This window comes from Orcinus orca, chromosome 2, assembly GCF_937001465.1.
Source record: "Orcinus orca chromosome 2, mOrcOrc1.1, whole genome shotgun sequence".
NCBI classification, from domain to species: Eukaryota; Metazoa; Chordata; class Mammalia; order Artiodactyla; family Delphinidae; genus Orcinus; species Orcinus orca.
In genome coordinates, this window is record NC_064560.1 from 2,630,825 (window position 1) to 2,650,428 (window position 19,604).

Here is a 19,604-nt window from a genome sequence, read left to right on the forward strand (position 1 = left end):
TTTCTCACACACACATCAAACCTTCTGTAGGGAAGAGAATCAGTAGAGGCCAGGGAAAGACTTGAATTCCTCTTAAAGGTTAGACTTTGCCGTTTATACTGAGGAAAATTTAGTTATTCTTTATTCAGAAATGACTCTATCTCCACCTTAAACGGCTTTCCTGAAAGGTCCAGGAGCTCTTGCTAAAAAAAAAAAAAACCCATGATCTTCTTTTTAAAAATTCATATGGAGGGGAAACGGTTTCTTTTATGTTTCTTTTTGTTAAATGGGTATATGGGAAGAAATAGGTCAAAAATGTATAAGCGAACATCCTCTCTCTCTCTACATGCGTGTTGTGTGTGCATACGTGTGCAAGAATATATATACTGTATACATCCTTCTCACTAGAACACCTGTCACTCTGCTTCGTTAAAGCCAAGGCTCTGTAACTTCATTTGGCATCTGTTAGCGCCAACTAAATTACCAGCTGAGGTGCTGGCGTCTGTGAGTTTTACGTGGGATGAGACGGGCTGCCCTCAGTAAAGGGGACGTCGTCTGATAAACCAGGAATCCACAGACACTCAAGTCATTTACCAAAAGAAATCAACTTTCGTATGTAATTGGATTTTTGGTTCTTAGTTCCAGGAAATAAGTCACCTTATGGTTGGAGGACAGTGACGTTAAATGCATTTGTTAAAACTCTTTACGACACACACATTACCGGTTTCCCTGGCATGGCTTATCTTACCTTGATCTTTTGGTGGTACTGATGAAGCACTCTGCATTATGATGTCTTTGACTTGAACAACAATTTGCCTAAAAATAAGCAAGCACAAATAATAATTAGAAAATAATTGAGATGCCATGTTAACACAAACGAAAAATATAAATTACAAGCTTTTTATTTATAACTATATGAGTAATAAGGAATGGACTGAACTATTGGGAAACTGAAGTTTTTATTTTCCTTCTAGTTTTTATACAGACAGGCTTTCACTGAATGCACTGGTGTGGGCTTGGGGAGGGAGCAATGACACACTGAGAGGGCCCTGTATCTGCCTCTCTGCCCTCGTAGGGTCAGGGAAATGTGCAAGTAGGCAGTTAAGGTTCCCTAAAAATGCCCTGCCTGATAATTATGTTTTATAGATTCTGCTTAAGAAATAACTAAAATGTTTAACAATATAAGTAAAGGCAGTATAACTGCAATATAATCATTTGATGAAACATAATTCAGTCATTAAAATGCAATTTTGAAGATTCCGTCACAACATGGAAAATGGTGATGATACGATGTACCAGATGCACACACCAAATGACATACACACGAGGATAACAACTATACAAAAAACGAAGGCACAGAAAAATGCAAGACAGGAAATATGTTAATATGGATATTAGCCTTGTTCTTGGTGATATAATTACAGGTGTTTCCCCTTCCATTTTAGCTACTTTCCAAATTGTCTAGAATACGGGGTTCCATATTAATAAACTATTTGAATGTATAAGACAATTAAAGTCCTTGAAAAACTACAGGTAAATATTTTTGTAAGCCTTCAAACACGGAAGTGTTTCTAAGCACGACGCCAAAGACAGAAGCCATTAAGGTAAAGACTGATGAATTTTTCCATTGAAAATTTTAAATGTTTTTAAAATAGAAAACTAGGTAAAATAAAAGGGCATGACTTCTGCTTCCAGCCAAGACTGAACAACAGAGACCAGGTTTGCCCTCCTTCCTGAAACAACCAAGACACAGACAAAATACACAAAACAATATTTCGAAACACTGGACCTTAGGTGACAAAGACTGATCTTTGAGAGACAGGAAACAAATGAGGTGAACGCTATCATCTACAGTGCAGGAAGGGAGAAAGCTGGTGGAAATTCCCAGAGTAATGAAGAAAAGAGCTGGAGAGAGAGAGAGAGAGAAAGAGAGCGAGCGAGCGAGCAATGAGTAGGGTTCCCATCAAGCATTCACAGGAATACTGTCTGTTCTTACAAGTCAGACTGAAAAAACTCCTAATTCACACAACGCTGGGTACAGTACAAAGAATAATCTTGCTTTAATAAAGGGGAAGAATTGGTCCTACATCAAACATTTCTTTGGTTTCACAAAACAAATCTTAAAGCAAGACCTAAAAGGATCAAAGCGTTTCCAAGTGTCTTACCTGTGTATTTAGAACACGGCTCAAGAATATTTATAGAAAGACAGAAATATCCATCACCCAAGAAAGTAAAAGCCAGAGTGTCTGGCACCTAATAAAGAAGCATAAGCAATACAGAGAGGCAGGAAATGTGAGCCATAGCGTAGAAAATAATAACAACTGACCCTGAACTGACACAGATGTTAGGATTAGCAGACAAGATCATTAGACGTATAACTGTATTTCATATGTTCAAAAAGTTTAGACAGGAAAGACATAAAAAAAGACCCAAATAAAATTTCCAAAGATGTAAACTACAATATATAAGGTAAAAAAATACACTGGATAGGATTATCAGCATATTAGGCATGTCGGAAGAAAATACTAGTGAACTTGCAGGCACAGTAATAGAGACTACCCAAAATGAAACTCAGGAAGAAGAGAGCGAAAGAAAAATGAACAGATCACCAGTGGGCTCTAGGACAACTTTAAGCAGTCTAGTATATCAGTAACTGGAGAAGAGAGAGATGGAAAGTCAGAAAAATTATTTTAAGAAAATAGTGGCAGAAACTTCCAAATTTGAGTAAAGCTATGAACAGATCCAAAAAGCTCAAAAAACTTAAAGCATAAGAAACATGAAAACTACACCAAAGCATATCATGACCAAATGGCTCAAAACGAGTGAAAAAAGGAAAGATTTAAAGTGAGGCAATGCAAGTAAGAAGACATTAGGGCCGCATCTTAAAGTACTTGAAGAAAAAAAGATCTGTAATTTAGAATTCTATGTTCACAGAAAGTATCTTTCAAAAATAAAGGAGAAATAAAGGCATTTTTGTATACACAAAAGGCAAAGGAATTCATCACAAGCCCACCCGCACTACAGGAATGTTAAATGATGCCCTTTAAGTAGAAGGAACATGATATTAGATTAAAATATAGATCTATATACAGAAAGGAAGATTTCAACACTAGAAATCAGAAATGCATGATAAGCATGTAAGGCTTTTTTCTTAATAAAATCTCTTTAAAATATAATGGTTTAAATAAAAATAATTAACACTGCATTGTGGGGTTTATAACATGTAAAAATAAAATGTATGAGAATTTCAGGACAAATGTAGAGAGGGGAGAAATGTAAGTATACTATTGTAAGGTTCTTTAGACTACAGGTGAAGTGGTACAGTATCACTGGAAGCTAGATTATAAGTTAAACATGTATATTATACATCCCAAAGCAACAACTAAAATCACGAAAGAAAGAATTTTATCTAATATGCCAACAACAAAAAGATGGAATCATAAATATACTCAGTTTTCAAGGGAAAACAGGAAAAGAGAACAAAGAATAGGTAGAATAAATGGAAAACAAAAAGCAAGATGATAGATTAAAACCTAAACATATCAATAATCATATTAAACATAAATGATCTAAATATCCCACTTAAAAGATAGATTGGACAAAAAAGCAAGACCCAACTACATGCTGCCTGTAAGAAAGGCACTTTAAATATAAGGACACAAACAGATTACAAGTAAAAGAATGGAAAAAGATATATCATGTTAGCACTAGTCAAAAGAAAGGTGGTGTGGCTATATTAGTATCAGAAAAAGCAGATTATAGAGCAAAGAATGTTACCAGGCATAACGAAGGTCATTTCATAATTATAAAAGGACAACTCATCAAAAGGCTATAAAAATCCTAAATGTTTATGTCCCTACTAACTGAGCTTCAAAATACATAAAGCAAGAACTGATAGAACTGCAAGGAGAAATAGAGAATAATTAATAACCAATAATCGATAAAAGAAGCAGACAGAAAATCATTAAGGACTCTGGAGATTTGAATGACGCTATAAACCAATTTTACCTAATTGACATTTATAGAACATTCCACCCAATACAACAGAATACACATTGTTTTCAAGTGCACACGAAATACTTATTAAGGCACCATATTCTGGGTCATAAAAACAAGGCTCAATACACTTAAGAGGATTCAAGTCATAATGTATATTCTCTGAGCACAACGGAATAAAAGTAGAAGCCAAAATCACAGAAATGTATCTGGAAAATCTCCAAATATTTGTTAACTAAATCACACACCTATAAATAACCTATGGATCAAAGAAGAAATCAAAAAGAAAATTAGAGTGTGCTTGGAACTGAATGAAATGCAAACATAACATACCAAAATTTGTATGATTCCATTAAAGCAGTATACAGGGGGTAATTTAGAGCACTAAAAGCATCTATATTAGAAAAGAAGGTAGGTCTCAAGCCTCAGTTTCCACCTTAAAAAATAAAAAAATAGTACAATTAACCCAAAGTAAGTAGAAGAAAGGAAATAAGAGATCAGAGAAAAAATAAGTGAAATGGACAACAGAAAAATGGATAAAATCAATTAGATCAAAAGCAGATTCTTTGAGAATATATAAAATTGATAAACTTTTAGCTCAACTGATCAGGAGAAAGAAGACACAAATGACCAGTATCAGGAATGAGAGAGGTGTCATCACTACAGACTACCACTATTAAAAAGACGTAAGGGGTCTTCCCCAGTGGCGCAGTGGTTGAGAGTCCGCCTGCCGATGCAGGGGACGCGGGTTCGTGCCCCGGTCCGGGAAAATCCCACATGCCACGGAGCGGCTGGGCCCGTGAGCCATGGCCGCTGAGCCTGCGCGTCCGGAGCCTGTGCGTCCGGAGCCTGTGCTCCGCAACAGGAGAGGCCACAACAGTGAGAGACCCGCGTACCACCAAAAAAAAAAAAAGACATAAGGGTCCATTCATTACAAACAACATTTTGACAATAAATTTGATAATTTAAATAAAATGAACAGTTACCCTGAAAGACACAAACTACCAAAGCTCACTCAAAAAGTGAGCCCTATGTTTTCAAAGAAATTGAATGTTTAGTTAAAAATCTTCCCTTAAGGAACTCTAGGCCCAAATGGTTTCTTTGGTGAATTCTACTGAATATTTAAGAAAGAAATAAAACCAATTAATTAATACCAATTATACACAAAAATAATATTTAAGGAAGAAATAATACCAATTATACACAAATTCTTCCAGAAAACTGAAAAGGAGGGAATTCTAAGTATCTAATTCTATGAGGCCAGCATTATCCAGAATCCAAAATCACTCAAGAAGCCACTGGAAGGAAAGAAATCTCCGGACAATATCCCTCATTAACAGAAATGCAAAAATTATAAACAAGATGTCAGTAAATCAAATCCAACAATATTAACACATTCTGACCATGTAGGGTTATCCCAGGAATGTACACGTATTTAATATTCAAAATCAACGTAATTCACCATATTAACAAAGTAAAAAAAGAAAAACTATGTGATCATCTCAATAGATGCAGAAAATGCATGTGACAAAATCCAACATTCATTCCTTTAAAAAAAATCTTTTAGAAAAGTAAGAATAGAAGGAAACTTCCCCAACTTGGTAAAGGACATCTATGAAAAAACCTATGGCTAACATCATGCCAATAGAGAAGAAGTGAATGCTTTCCCTCTAAGTTTACAATTAAGAGAAGGATATCTACTCTCACCAATATTGTATTGGAAGTTCTAGCCAATGCAGTAAAGCAGAAAATGAATAAAATGCATCTTCACTGGAAAACAAGACATAAACTGTATTTGCAGATGGCGTGATTATCTACATAGAAAATTCAATGGAATCTATAAATATAACTAAGTGAGTTTAACAAGGTTAAAGAATACAAGATCAATATATAAAAATCAATTACATTTCATACACTAGTAACAATCAGAAATGAAACAATAAATCAGAAATTAAAATGCTATTTGTAACAACATCAAAAATATGAAATAAGGGTCAATCTGAAAAAAGATGTGAAACACTGAAAACTACAAAACAATGATGAGAGGAATTTTTAAGGACGTAAATAAATGGAGAGATATACCATGTTCACAGGTCAGAAGACTCAATATTGTTAAAATGGTAATTCTCTGCAAACAGAGTTATAGATTCAATGGAATCTTAATCAAAATCCCAATAGACATTTTGTAGAAATTAACCAACTTATTCTTAAATTCACATGGAAATGCAAAGAACCCAGAATAGCCAAAATCATTTTTAACAATAAGACAAACAGATAATACTCTTTTAATTTCAAGACTTATTAGAGAGTCCAGAAATAAACCCATACATATGTGGCCAACTGATTTTTCATGAAGGTACAGAGGGAAATCAGTAGAGAAAAGATAGTCACTTCAACAAATGGTGCTTGGACTATTGGATATCCATACACAAACAACAACAAAACTTTCAGATATACCTCATGCCACATACAAACCCAAAGGGCAACATACACCTGAATTTAAAACCTAAAACTACAAAACTTCTAAAACACTATGGCTTTTCATCATGTAAATACATCTTAGATAGGACATCTAAAGCATAATCCACAAAATAACTAATAAGTTGGACTCCAAAATTAAAAACTTCTGCTCTTTAAAAAACTATTAAGCGAAGGAAAAGACAAGCTGCAGAGTGAAAGAAAATAATTGCAAATAATAAATATGTAAAGACACTGTATCCAGAATAAAGTACTCTCAAAACTCAATAATAAAAAAAAAAACATGCAATTTAGAAAAACAGGCAAAAGATCTGAAGAGATGCTTCATCAAAAAAGATATGGCTTGCAAACAGGGACATAAAAAGGTGCTCAACGTCCTTAGTTATTACAGAAATGTAAGTTAAAACCACAAATGTAAGTGAAAGTCACACACCTATTAGAATGGCTAAAATAAAAAAAACCACAACAACACTATACCAAGGCGTTGGCAAGGACGTAGAGGAAGTGGAAGTCTTTCACACTGCTGCTGGTAATGTGAAATGGTACAATTACTTTGAAAAATAGTTTGGCGTTTTCTTCATAAGCTAAAGATACACCTATCATATGATCCAGGCAATTCCTTCCCACTTATCCAAGAGAAAAGAAAGCATATGTACAAAGAATGTTCACAGCAGCTTTATTGATAGTAGCCCCAAACCAGAAACAACCCAAATGTTCATCAACAGGTGAGCCGTTAAACAAACTGTGGTATATCCATTCAACATAACACTCCTCAGCAATGTAAAGGAGTAAATTATTGACCCACACGACAATATGGATGAATCTGCGAAAACATCATGCTGTATGAAAGAAGCCAGATAAAGAAAGGGTACATATTTTATGCCCTCATTTTTATAAATGTTTAGAAAATGCAAATTGTAGGAATGAAAAGCTGATTAATAGTTGCCTGAGCACAGGAAGACAGAGAGTTGGGAGGAAGGGCCTACAGCTGGGCACGACGAACATATATCCACCTATTAGTGAGAAGAATACATTCACTACCTTGATTGTGGTGACGGCTTCATGGGTGTTACATACATATAGAAAAACATACCGCATCGCAGTTTAAATACATGTAATTTATTGTATGCCAATTGCACCTTAATACAGCTGTCAAAAATTAAGACAAATATTGGGAAAAAATGGAAAATTTACAATAGATATATAGTCACCCACTTACTCATTTAACAAACAGTCTTTGAGGTGCAACTATGCAAGGATATGGTAGAAATGGTCCTTGCACTCTCAGGTCTGTTATAAACAAATTAATAAGAATGAGAAAGCACTCCATAAAACTAGCAGACTTATATTAAGTCAAACTAGTAAATCATTAGAATGTCCAGCCTTACTAATAACCAAAGAAACGTAAATTTCAAAAAAAAAAAAAAAAAAATTTAAATTTCTTTCCCTAAAAAATGGCAAAAATAAAAAAAGACAAAGCGATGCATGCTTGGAAAAAGTCTACAGAGCAGTGCATGCAAAGCGTTTGGGGGGTATTTTTGCAGGATGCACCCTGAGCCTTAAAGTTCTGCATTCCTTTTAATCTAGAGCTTCCTTCCACCTCAGAAAATCATGATACTGTGCAAAGCTATATACTACCATCTTCACTAGCGTCATCCGCATTCTCTCTTTAAAGTTCTTCAGGCTTTGAAGAAGCCTTGAAGATACACACCAAGTCAATTAGGATATATTTTTATAATGAAACTATTACAGACACTGTTTCTTAAAATATTTAAAAATTTGAAAAATGTTTGCCACACATTTTTATATGAGAGGAGTTGGTTACTGTACCACTCTGTAACCAACTTAGGAGAAACTGCCACATGTTAAAAGTGGCTCTCTCTCTGAGTGAGGAATTAAACTGTTATTTAACTTTCCTTCTTATGCTTATGGACATATTGCTATGTTTCCCCAATGAACAAGTACTATCTCTGCAATTGAAAAAAAGCAAAACAAAAATCAAGTTTTTATTTTAATTGCTTTGGAATGTTATATTAGATAAGCATTACCAGTAAAATAATCTCAACTGTACACCCCCAATATCTTGGTACTTAAAGTAGAAAATTCACTCAAATGGAGTCTGTTATCTTCTTCTGCCACATAAAGCATGACTGTATTTAACTCCACTGTAATTATGAAAAACAAAAGGGCAATAAATACACCTAATGCGTATTAAAGAAAACACCTGAGTAATCACAATATCTCACCTTCTGATTGGGCTGGAAGTAAAAGGCCATTATATACATGTCCTACAGGGAAGATGCATTAAAAAGTCACGTAAGATGTATTAGCATTTTTCAAATATCACACAAGCAAAGTCAGCGGGCATCTTGACTCAAGGTACTATGAAACAGCATTTAGCAGCCACTGTGTCCTTCACAGTCTAGAGAATCTCTGATCATTATAACCTGGCTTTTCCTACTTAAATGCTGAAAAGTACATTAAGTAGAAAAACCTATTGGAAAGGAACAAAAATTAAAGAACACAATGAGTGAATACTATCGATTATAGCAAGACTTAATATGCTTTATAAATCACTCATACGGTTACTTTTAATTTTAGTTTATATGTCACATTTAAACAGAGTTGATTAAAAATGAAAATTTAAAAATGGAAATTAGGTGAATTGGTTACTTGAGAAGTGACAACTTGATGGTGCTGGAAATGGAAATCTTCTAGTTGAGGAAACCTAAGGCACACCTTGCCTTGTCTTTGCTATGCTGCCTTGACAAGTTTCCTAAAAACACATCTAGATAAAGAATCTTACAGAATAAATGAAAACTGTTTGCTCTATGCTCAATAAGCTTCTTACCATTAACCCAGAGTGTGAGTATGCGTTTAAGTGCGTGCTCTTGTGTGTGGACGTAGGCACCATCCAGAGAGCTACAATGTGGATGTTACTCGAGATTATTAAGGGAACTTAATATTAACTGATTAGTATTAGGGAATTATTTCTAGGGAACTATTTCCTAAAGAATAAACACTGTCATTCAGATAAGTGCCATAATATAATGCAATTGGTCAGAAAAACTTGAAACATGAAAACATTTAAAAAGGTAATAAAGTCTCTAGGTGTCTAACTATGGGTCATTTGTAACAGGCTCTTCTTTATATATGAAGGTAACGCTACTAACCTATTGATTGGGAAGCTGTTCTTCTCCCAGGCCTTCCTTCAGTTTTGATTCTATGGTGATCTCGTGGCTCTGGACTTTAAAGCATTGCACAGGGACTGTCCCACAGATTTTAGGTTTGAGGCTAGAGCCAGAGTTGGTGAATCTACAGAAGACACCTGCCCCTCCACTGTATTCTACACTATAGCTCTTCTGCACTGAGTATTTGCTATGGGCTGGACCTACAAAGTAATTCTCACACACACACACACACACACACACACACACACACACACACACACAATCTTCTTATCCTCACCAGGGAATCAGCACTGTCCTCGTCTTTACGGTCAAGAAACTGAGGCCCAAGGAAATTAAGTAATGTGCTCAAGGTCACTTGGATGAGCCAGAACCAATTCTCCAAGTGTGTCTGGTCCCTAAATCCATATACACGCTCCTGCACCACTGCGTTCAGTCTCCCTTCCCCTCCATCTTTCCTCCATTTTTCTGTCTCATGAACACCTGTACAAGTGTGTACCAAGTCAATGGAAATACAGAGAGAAGGTTTGTTGCTGGAAACTAGAATTAAAGGAAAATCAGTGAAACAAAGAATGGGAATGAAGTAATAGGGAAAAAGTGATTTAGAGAAGCTGGGAAGGGAGTGAACCTGGGAAATGAGAGAATTCAGGGGAAAGCAATAGTCACCTTGAAATATTTGAAGGGACGTTACATGGAGGAAAGATTCGAGGGACACTAGGTAACTCCAGTGGGCAGTAGTCAGACCAGGAAGGGAGACAAGTTACAAGGAAGCAAACCTCAGCCGGATGCGAGGAAGCAGCTTCTCATGACTATTGACATTCAACTCTGACGCCCACTCCATTACCTGCTATTTGAAATGCTGAACTCTGTCACTGAAAACGTCGAAGGAGAAGCTGATTGAAGCCTTTTTTGTCCAGCCCTAAGAACCACTCATCGTATACTTCAGCACCATGGCAGGAAAGGCCTCAGAAAGGCTGCATAACCCCAGACATCATATAAGTGAAAAAGCCACCTTTCTTTTACTGTAATAAGGAAATAGTCATAACACAGAGAGGGAAAGAAAGGAACTGCCTGAATGAACTTGTACCTATGAAGTATTCAATGATGCTCTGTTCTTTTATAAACCTGGGTATTGTCTGCAAACGTTTAATGCACTTGAGGATGAATTCTCCTACCTTGTTTAATTTCATGCGCCCATTATATTTCACTATTTTTTTAAAAAAACTTTTCAAATCAGCTTTATTGAGGTATAATCTACATACAGCAAACACACACACACAAACGTATATATATCTATGTAGGAATTACATTCTTCTTTTTCTACATTTGATGATGTTTTGACATATGAGGGGCCTGGCTGGCTGGACAGAGTACCCCTTCCAGGGCTAGATAATCCTAGAGATAGCAAACCACCTCCGGAGAGCACATCTTTCAATACAAAGTCCGAATCCCCGACCACTTCCTTTATGGAACTCTTACACAGCAAGCCAGTATTTCCCCTGGCTTCAATCACCCCAGGGCCAGGCACTGGACAGCTAGGACTACCTTAGACCCTGGAACCACTGACATCATTCAAACTAGCCAATCCTAAACTGTTTTGCCCTGCTTCGCCTTTCCCAGGGAGACAACAATAAAGGCTCTAGGCCATGCTTTCCCATCCCGCCTTCCCTGGAACTTCCAACCCTGGAGCTTCCCCATGTGGCCCTGAATGCCTGGCACACCCCCTTTCTTGGGAACTGTAAGTAATAAATTCTTCTTCCAAAGGCAGTTGTCTCTGTGTCTGTAACCCTACCATGCCCGATTAAAACAAATCCCAGATACATTACAAGAAAATATAGAACATTAACATCAAAAAGTTCCCTCATTACCTCAAAGAGTCCCCTTGTGTTCTCTTATGATCCACCCCCACCCCCTTTCCCTGGCCCCAGGCAATCACTGATGCTTTCTGTCACCATAAATTAGTTTTGCCTGTTCTAGAATTTCATATCATTTTATATAAATCAAACAGTATACATTCTTTTATTGTACGTATCAGTAAATCATGTCTTTTTATTGCTGAATGGTATTCCATCCTATGACTCTAGTGCAATTTGCTCATCCGTTCACCCATGGTTGGGCATTTGAGTTGTTGCCAGTTTTTGGCTCTCATGAATAAAACTGCTATAAATATTTGTGTCCAAGTCTTTGTGTAGATAAACATGTTCATATCTCTTGGGTGAAACTGCCTAGCGTGAAACTGCTGAGTGGTTTAACTTTATAGGCAACGGCCTGTTTTTAAAGTTGTTGTACTGTATTTCACTGATTTAAAAAATAACTTTTTTAAGCATGGATGGAATTCAAGTTTCTCAAGATATTTATATAAATGAGAGGATCCTAATACCTTAAAGCTCAATTTTCCAAAAATAATGTAATCTTATGGTACCCAGATTCTGACTAATAGTAGCAGTCATTTGCTCAGTTATAATAAATGCTTATTCCCATCTCAATCTGTCCTATTTAAGAAACAAATAATAAAATTCTGAAATTGGCACAAAATGATTAGAAAAGGTGAAAGATAATCTACAGAATGAGTTTTGATCCACTTAGAAAATTCTTAACTGCCTATATTAATATTTGCATTAATATAATGTATTTGACAATCTTCTTCCTCCCCTGAGTGGTTGAACACTGCTAATCAGTTCAATTAAAAAGTGCCTCTCTGGGCTTCCCTGGTGGCACAGTGGTTGAGAATCTGCCTGCCAATGCAGGGTACACGGGTTTGAGCCCTGGTCCGGGAAGATCCCACATGCCACGAAGCAACTAAGCCCGTGCGCCACAACTACTGAGCCTGCGCTCTACAGCCCGTGAGCCACAACTACTGAGCCTGCGAGCCACAACTACTGAAGCCCGCATGCCTAGAGCCCGTGCTCCGCAACAAGCCACCGCAGTGAGTAGCCCCCGCTCGCCACAACTAGAGAAAGCCCACGTGCAGCAATGAAGACCCAACACACCCAAAAATAAATAAATAAGTTTTTTTTTAAAAAAAGGGTCTCTTTAAATTCAGATATTTCTGAATGTCAGTCACTGACACAGTAAAATGCTTTACAGAGTTGTCCTGGGGGACTAGTTTGTTCGAGTCCCTCCAAGGCAACTTCTCTTCTACTGAGCGTTACAGAAAGTCTGGGTTGTCCCACTTCCCCTAATTTTAGACCTATTGCTAAGGTGGTCTCACCAGATATTCACTGCTATTCCCCAAACCAAAAACCCGAAAAGACTAGACTGACCCTTCATTTTCAGGACCATGTTCCAGCCCCACCTCAACTGTGCAATGTGTTAAGAAGTTGTGGAAGGATCCGAGAACCGAGTGGGGAGATGTATGTTTTTAATTGAAACTTCTGTGAGCTTGAACAAGTCATTGAATCTTTTTGTCTTTTAGTTTCCCTGAATTAGAAAGGGAGAGATAATACTATTTAACCCATTTGGCTGAAGAAAGGATTAAACTTAGAATACTATGTGTTGAAAATACTTTGTAAAAAAAAACTATTCAAAAAACAGGGTATTATATATGGTAGTAAAGTTCTGCAGGATTCTTCCAAAAGGAAAAAAAAAAAAAAAGGTTACTGTTGAGTTGGCAAAAAAGTTCATTTGGTTTTTTCCAAGAAAAAAAAGGAATATACTAGAATGTACTTAGAAATACAAACAAGGTCATTTTCACGTGTAAGATCTAATCATTCACCCTCGTAAAGTGCAAGCACATATAGATATTTGTTCTTTCACATGTGTTCCACATATGACTGAACTAGGCAGGGTATAGTGTTTAGGAGGGCATTCTTCTAACTTAATAAAAATCTACCCAGGAAAATATATTCTAGCCTTAGACCCTAGTTTTTCTTATCCCCTTCACAGATTTTCTGTAAGATTACTTCAACTTCTAAGGCTCTAACCACAGCTCTAAATTTGTATTTCTAGTTCCCAGGTTCCAGGGTGAAATATTCTCTGCTTATTACACAGCTCCACTTGGCTACCTGAAACCTAAATGCAGCTCCTGCCTCCTAAAATTAAAAAAAATTTTTTTTCAGATTTATTGAGGTATAATTAATTGACAAATAAAATTGTATACACCGAATGTGTACAATGTGATGATGTGACATATGCATATTTTGTAAAATGATTACCACAGTCAGGTCAATTAACATACCCGTCACCTCACAGTTACTTTTTTTTTCCCCCTGTGGTAAGAACACTTAAATTGTGGCGCGAACACTTAAGGTCTACTTTCTTGGCAGATTTTAAGAACACAACATGGTATTACTAACTATAATCACCATGCTGTACATTAGACCCCCAGAGCTTATTCATCTATCTTCCCCAGAAACAAGCACTTTGAATTCTTAGAGCTGACTCTTCTTATATTTATACCTCCATTCTGTCACTAACATGCTTATAATCTTACTTCTTGATTGTTCAGTGTTAGGCAGTACCTCCTGGTGTCCCACTGTGAAGGTTGAAGATTTATCTCTATTCTTATCTCTCAATCAACAAAAATCTTGCTTAATAATTTTTCTGAGCACAGAAGTCCAGGTTGAAATTTCTACTGTCTTCTGGTTTCTAGTGTTGCTGTTAAGAAATCCAAAGCTATTTGTGATCCTTTGTATGCAGTCTGTTTTTATTTTTTTCTCTATGGAAACAAGGTTTTGAAATTTCACAATGAAGTCTCTCAGCCTATTTTCAACCATTTGCCAAGTGTTTGCCTTTTCAATCTGGAAACTCTAGATCCTGGGACATTTTCTTCAATTATTTTTCTAAGATTTCCTAATTTATTTTTCTCTGTTCTTTTCCCCCTGAACTCTTCTTATTCTGACGTTTATCCTCCCTGGACTGTTAACACTTTTTTTCCCCTTTTCACATGTTTCACCTCTTTTTTTTTAAAGTTCTTTTTTTTTTTTTTTTTGATGTGGACCTTTTTTTTTTTTTAAGTCTTTACTGAATTTGTTACAATATTGCTTCTGTTTTATGTTTTGGTTTTTTGGCTGCCAGGCCTGTGCGATCTTCGCTCCCCAACCAGGGACTGAACTCGCACCCCCTGCACTGGAAGGCGAAGGCTTAACCACTGGACTGCCAGGGAAGTCCCGTGTTTAACCTCTTTTGTTTTTGCCCTTTCTGGAAAATTTCCTTAACTTTATCTCTGAGTTCCACTATCATCTTTACCCAGTAGTCCTGAAAGGGTCTTTTTCATGCAAATCTAACCATTAAAATGTTTTCCTCGTGCTTCAGGTCCATCAGTGGCTCCCTGCTGTCCACGGATGAAGCCCGACCTCCTCAGCCCGGCACACGAGGCCTGTAGCGCACTGGCCTGTGTGGCTATCACCACTACGTTTAGCAGCTGCATCTCAAAAGGCCGTTCTCATTTGCCTCCACAGCTCTTCATGAACAGCCTTCTCGTCCCTGCCCTGCTAGACAATTCCTACTCAACGCCTCTGCAATGTCTACAATTTCTTGGCCCATTCAAGAAATTTCTACTGATCTGTCCATTACCTTTCAACACACTTCGACTGGCTCTCTTAGGACGCAGCATCTGCTTAAATCTGTCCATTTTTCCCCTTAAATTTGTGAGTTTCCTGATGGCAGGGGCAATGCCATGTTTATCTTTATACTTCCAGAACCTAGAAGTACCTGGTTTATAATAAGGTTTAATAAATGCTTATTGAATGAATAAATGTCAATAATCCTGTAAAAATAAGAGTGCTAGAAATTATTTAACAATACTTGCATGGTTCCATCTAGTACTTTTCATACCATTTAAATCTTTTATTTTCAATAGATGAGTTTCTAAAATTCTGAGTCATTTTTTAAATGAATAGTGATTTTTGAAATCTGAAGCAATATCTTATTAATTCTGCCATTACTATACTTTTCTATAACTTGAAGTGACAGATAAGTGACTAAGTTAATTTTTTCAGTAATAAATTTCCTTTGATCTCTGCAGATTGCCTGGTTGTGTTTTTAGGACTGAAGCACTCCTAAAATGACTTAAAAATTATCTTACGTAAATGTAAAAAATGTCCTCGTTTCTTCAGTTTCTCTAGTAGCAGGTGTGGGACTTTTCAGATATATCAACATTGTTTTAAGTGTCATTAACTATCAATAACAATGATTCCCAAAATTATCTATAAATGAAGTAATTTGACAATGCTGCTTTCCTGTTAAAAGGCCTGAGTGCATTTTAGCTAAGTCTAAAAAGACCCAAGATTTAGGCAAGTTTTAACAAACGGGCATTCTTCCATCCCTTATTTATTCAAAGGTAAAAGATAAAGATGTAAGAAAAACATTTGGTTCTTTCTACATCAAACAGAGCATCTTTGGAATTTCCAGCCTGGCTTCCCAATGCTAAAAGGATGGATCCTTCTGGGCTGTGAGGTTATCATCATGATGAAGATGAAAGCATTTCAAAAGAGAATTGCACCATTTGGTAAGAAATGACACTCGACAGTAAAATAAATACTATCAAATAAAGAGGCTGTCACTTACACGTCCACCATATGGAGACACGCTGTGAAATCGGTCAGCATTTTGTTTCCTTCCAGCAGTCTGGTGGCAGTGTTTCTAACCATTCGGATTTAATCGTTTCCACCACTCTTGTCTATCTTTAGTGACAAAATCATCTCCAAACTAAGCAGGTTTACAGGAAACGGATACACTTGGAAGATCATTCTGGATCCCTCACATTCGTTTTCGGCTGCTGAGCACCAGGGAGTTTTGGTCGCATCACCTCAGACCACTTGGTGTCCTTTCAACAACTATTTCTACCGCCTGCCTGTCTTTGGGAATTCCACCCTCCCACAGCACTGCCAGGGCGCCCACTCCTCTCACCTCTGCTCCCATCTCTAGCTCTTTTCTTCTCTACCATTTCTGCCCTGAATTAAAATCCCATTAATTAACTTTACAATGACTGTTCAATTAAAAACAAACAAACAAACAAAACCCTCCTGCTCTGCTCTGTTTCCTGCTAACTTCATCTATGCTCCATAGTTTTTCACGTTCCTGTGAGTGTGTGGACTGCTTCACGAATGATTCTGGTGATGTCTTCCTCTTCTAAAATAAACTTTCACCTTTTCCCTGGAACACCCCAGTCACACGCCTACCTCTGCAGCATCACCTAAATTGTTCTTTTATTTGCCGCCACTGATGGCGTTGGTCTATCGCTTAGGTTACCATACAATGCTTATCTCCGACATGGAAAAAGCGAAGGAAAAATGAACAAGCCTGACTCTCGACCTACACCCCCCCAGCTCCCGTCTTTAGAGGCAGCGAGTCTTAGCACCTTTGTGGAAATCCTTTCAGCAACAGTCTGTGTGTACACAAGCTAACGTGTAGAAATATGCTCTATCACTCGTTCTCCCGTCCCCAAATTAGAGCAGATTATACCTGCTGCTCTGTTTTCGCTTAATACATTTTCAGGAGCTCTCCATATCAGCACTTACGGATCCTCTTCATTCTTTGCAAAGGCTGTAGAGTATTTCGTTGCATGGAGCCGCAGTTTATTTTTTTTATTTTTATTTATTTATTTATTATTATTTTTTTTAAATTCTTGCATTTGTACTTTTTTAAGTGGTTTATTTTTCAACTTTTCTGTCTTGTTTCTAATTTAAAAGACTATGAGATATATCCCCTCTTTTTTTGGATTTCCTTCCCATTTAGGTCACCACAGAGCATTGAGTAGAGTTCCTTGAGCTATATACAGTAGGTTCTCATTAGTTATCTATTTTATACATAGTAGCAATAGTGTATATATGTCAATCCCAATCTGAGCCGCAGTTTATTAACCAGCCACCTACCGACTGACAGTGAGACTGTCCTCAGCCTTCTGCTCCTACCCACGAAGCTGCAGTCTGCATCCTTATACTCACAGCCTAGCTGGCACGTGCAAGTCCATCCGAAGGGTGAAGTCAGGGTAAGAAATTTCTGGGTCAACTTAAAATTTTTATGGACACTGCCGTACCGTCATTCAAGGAAGCTGTACTGACTTACCCAACGACGTATGAGACTCCTTGCAAAACACTACTTGCCGAATTTGCCCAGGATTAGTTCAACCAACTAATCCAAAAGCTTCAGAGTCCAGCTTGCCTAGATATTTTTCTCAACTCTAGTTGAACAGACAAACCTTGCTCTCTGTTGAAATACACAAACCCTGACAATAAAGTGAAAACAAGTTTCACCTCTCAAGGATCTGGAAAGTGATTGTTTACGGGAAGTCCCTGACAGACTAGAAAAGGGAAAAATAGTCAGTGCTGCCCCAAGTCACCCAAAGGAAGTGGGTGTGCGGGTCAGGGAGTGTGGCCTGCGAGTTGGTGTCAGCGCATTTTTGTTGTGAAAATGGAAAGACAAAGTGATTTCCTAATTGAGGCAGACAAGCCAGATAAAGTTATAGGAGGAAAAAAATCCTACGTATTTGAAAAACTGTCCTTTTAAAATTGTTTTTCTTCTCAAGACATCACAGAATGTAACAGGTGTAGTTTAAGAGATAATTTTATAGTGTATAAAGCGTGCTCCTCTGTCTAATATGAAATGGAGTCTTGACTGAGGTGCTACCAGCTGAGGATCTGGTGAACCCAATTAACCCAATTTTTACTTGTCCGTACTAAGTGGTTTATTTTAGATGCACACTACTCCCCACATCCTTTAGGGTATGACATGGAAAAACCATAAACAGGCTCTAAAGGTCGTGACATTAATTTTCCTGTCATTCTCATGCTTTAAATAGGCATCAAAAAGCTAAAAATCCTTGTCCTCTGGGAAGGAAGGCAAATCTGAAACTAATTACGGCAGTTATTATTGGAATACTATTAAATTAAACGCTGTGACCCCGGCTAAATTTATTTTGGTGCCTTTTGTTAATGAATAAAACTTCTCGAATATGATTACTGCATCCTCTCATACCGCAAAATGATTCGCCAGAGGGCTACCGGAACTAAGTAACCACTCAATAACCTGAATTCTCATTCACCTAACGCTGAACTGAAAAGTTAAACAAGCACACATGGAATTTTACTGCAGAAAATTCTGTATCTGCTACAAAGTTTTATTTAAGGAGTAAAATCCTCACGTGGGTACGAGACTGAGCCAAGAGGCTTATCTGTCACGGGCAGTTTTCACTTGTTTTCTGTTGTCTCTTTTGTCAACTTAAGGCTTGCTCATAAAGATTCCTATTTATTTATACCTAAAAGAAAATAAAGGCGGGGGGTGGGGTAGATGTCTCAGTAGCTTCTTTTTTCTGCTTAAGCTTCCAAGACTCAAACTGCTTTCTTTAGGTGTTTGCAGGACAAGATGGTCCAGAGGCAACACTGAAGCTTAAGGATTTCCTGGTAGCTGCCTGACCAACACCTGGGCACCAGGTGGAAGAGGAAGCCACCTGACCTGGTACTTAGGAAGTATTTGCTGTGTGTGTCCACTAGTGACCTGAAATCCGAAATGATCTCCACAGAGACTCCGTTGGGCTCATTTTAATCCTACAGAGGCTGGAAGAGAGAGGAGGGCTGAAGACACGGAATGGTAAGTTTGGATGGGTGGGAAGGAGAATCCGGCAAGAAGAAGGGCGGGCAACCCCCGCGTGGGTTAACGAGCAGGGGAAGGATGAATGGGCAGCAATCACAAAAGAAAGAAAAAGCAAGTGGGAGGGAAACAGGCACAATGGCAGCATTATTGTAGAAGGAGAAATGGCTTGTGATAAGAAAAAAGCACTTAAATTCCAGTTTCTTTAAACATCTTAGAAGATACAGAAAACCAGTTAAGAACCGGCTCTTCCTCTCTCTACTGCAGCCAGAAAGACACCTATAGACTCTGTGCATTGTCGCTGGTCTAAATAGTCAATAACCATTGGCTGGTTGTCAAATGGTCGTGCTGCTGATCAACTGCAACATTTATTAACATTTAAGGTGAGCCAAGTGAAGTTACATATTTTAAGAACCATCTTCTACTGCTCTAAAT

At 37.4% G+C, this 19,604-nt stretch overlaps 1 protein-coding gene across 50 annotated transcripts in view; it reads right to left on the minus strand.

Moving 5' to 3' along the window:
• ZNF438 (zinc finger protein 438) overlaps positions 1-19,604 on the minus strand; it is a 284,020-nt gene that overhangs the window by 138,094 nt on the left and 126,322 nt on the right. For all 50 annotated transcript variants that reach the window (XR_004476149.2, XR_007475770.1, XR_004476143.2 and 47 more), the window contains one exon: positions 728-795. Coding sequence is in view for 24 of the 50 variants with exons in the window: in XM_033403395.2 (XP_033259286.1) it covers positions 728-795 (68 nt within the window). In the remaining 26 variants the exon portion in view is untranslated. The remainder of the gene's footprint in view (positions 1-727; positions 796-19,604) is intronic.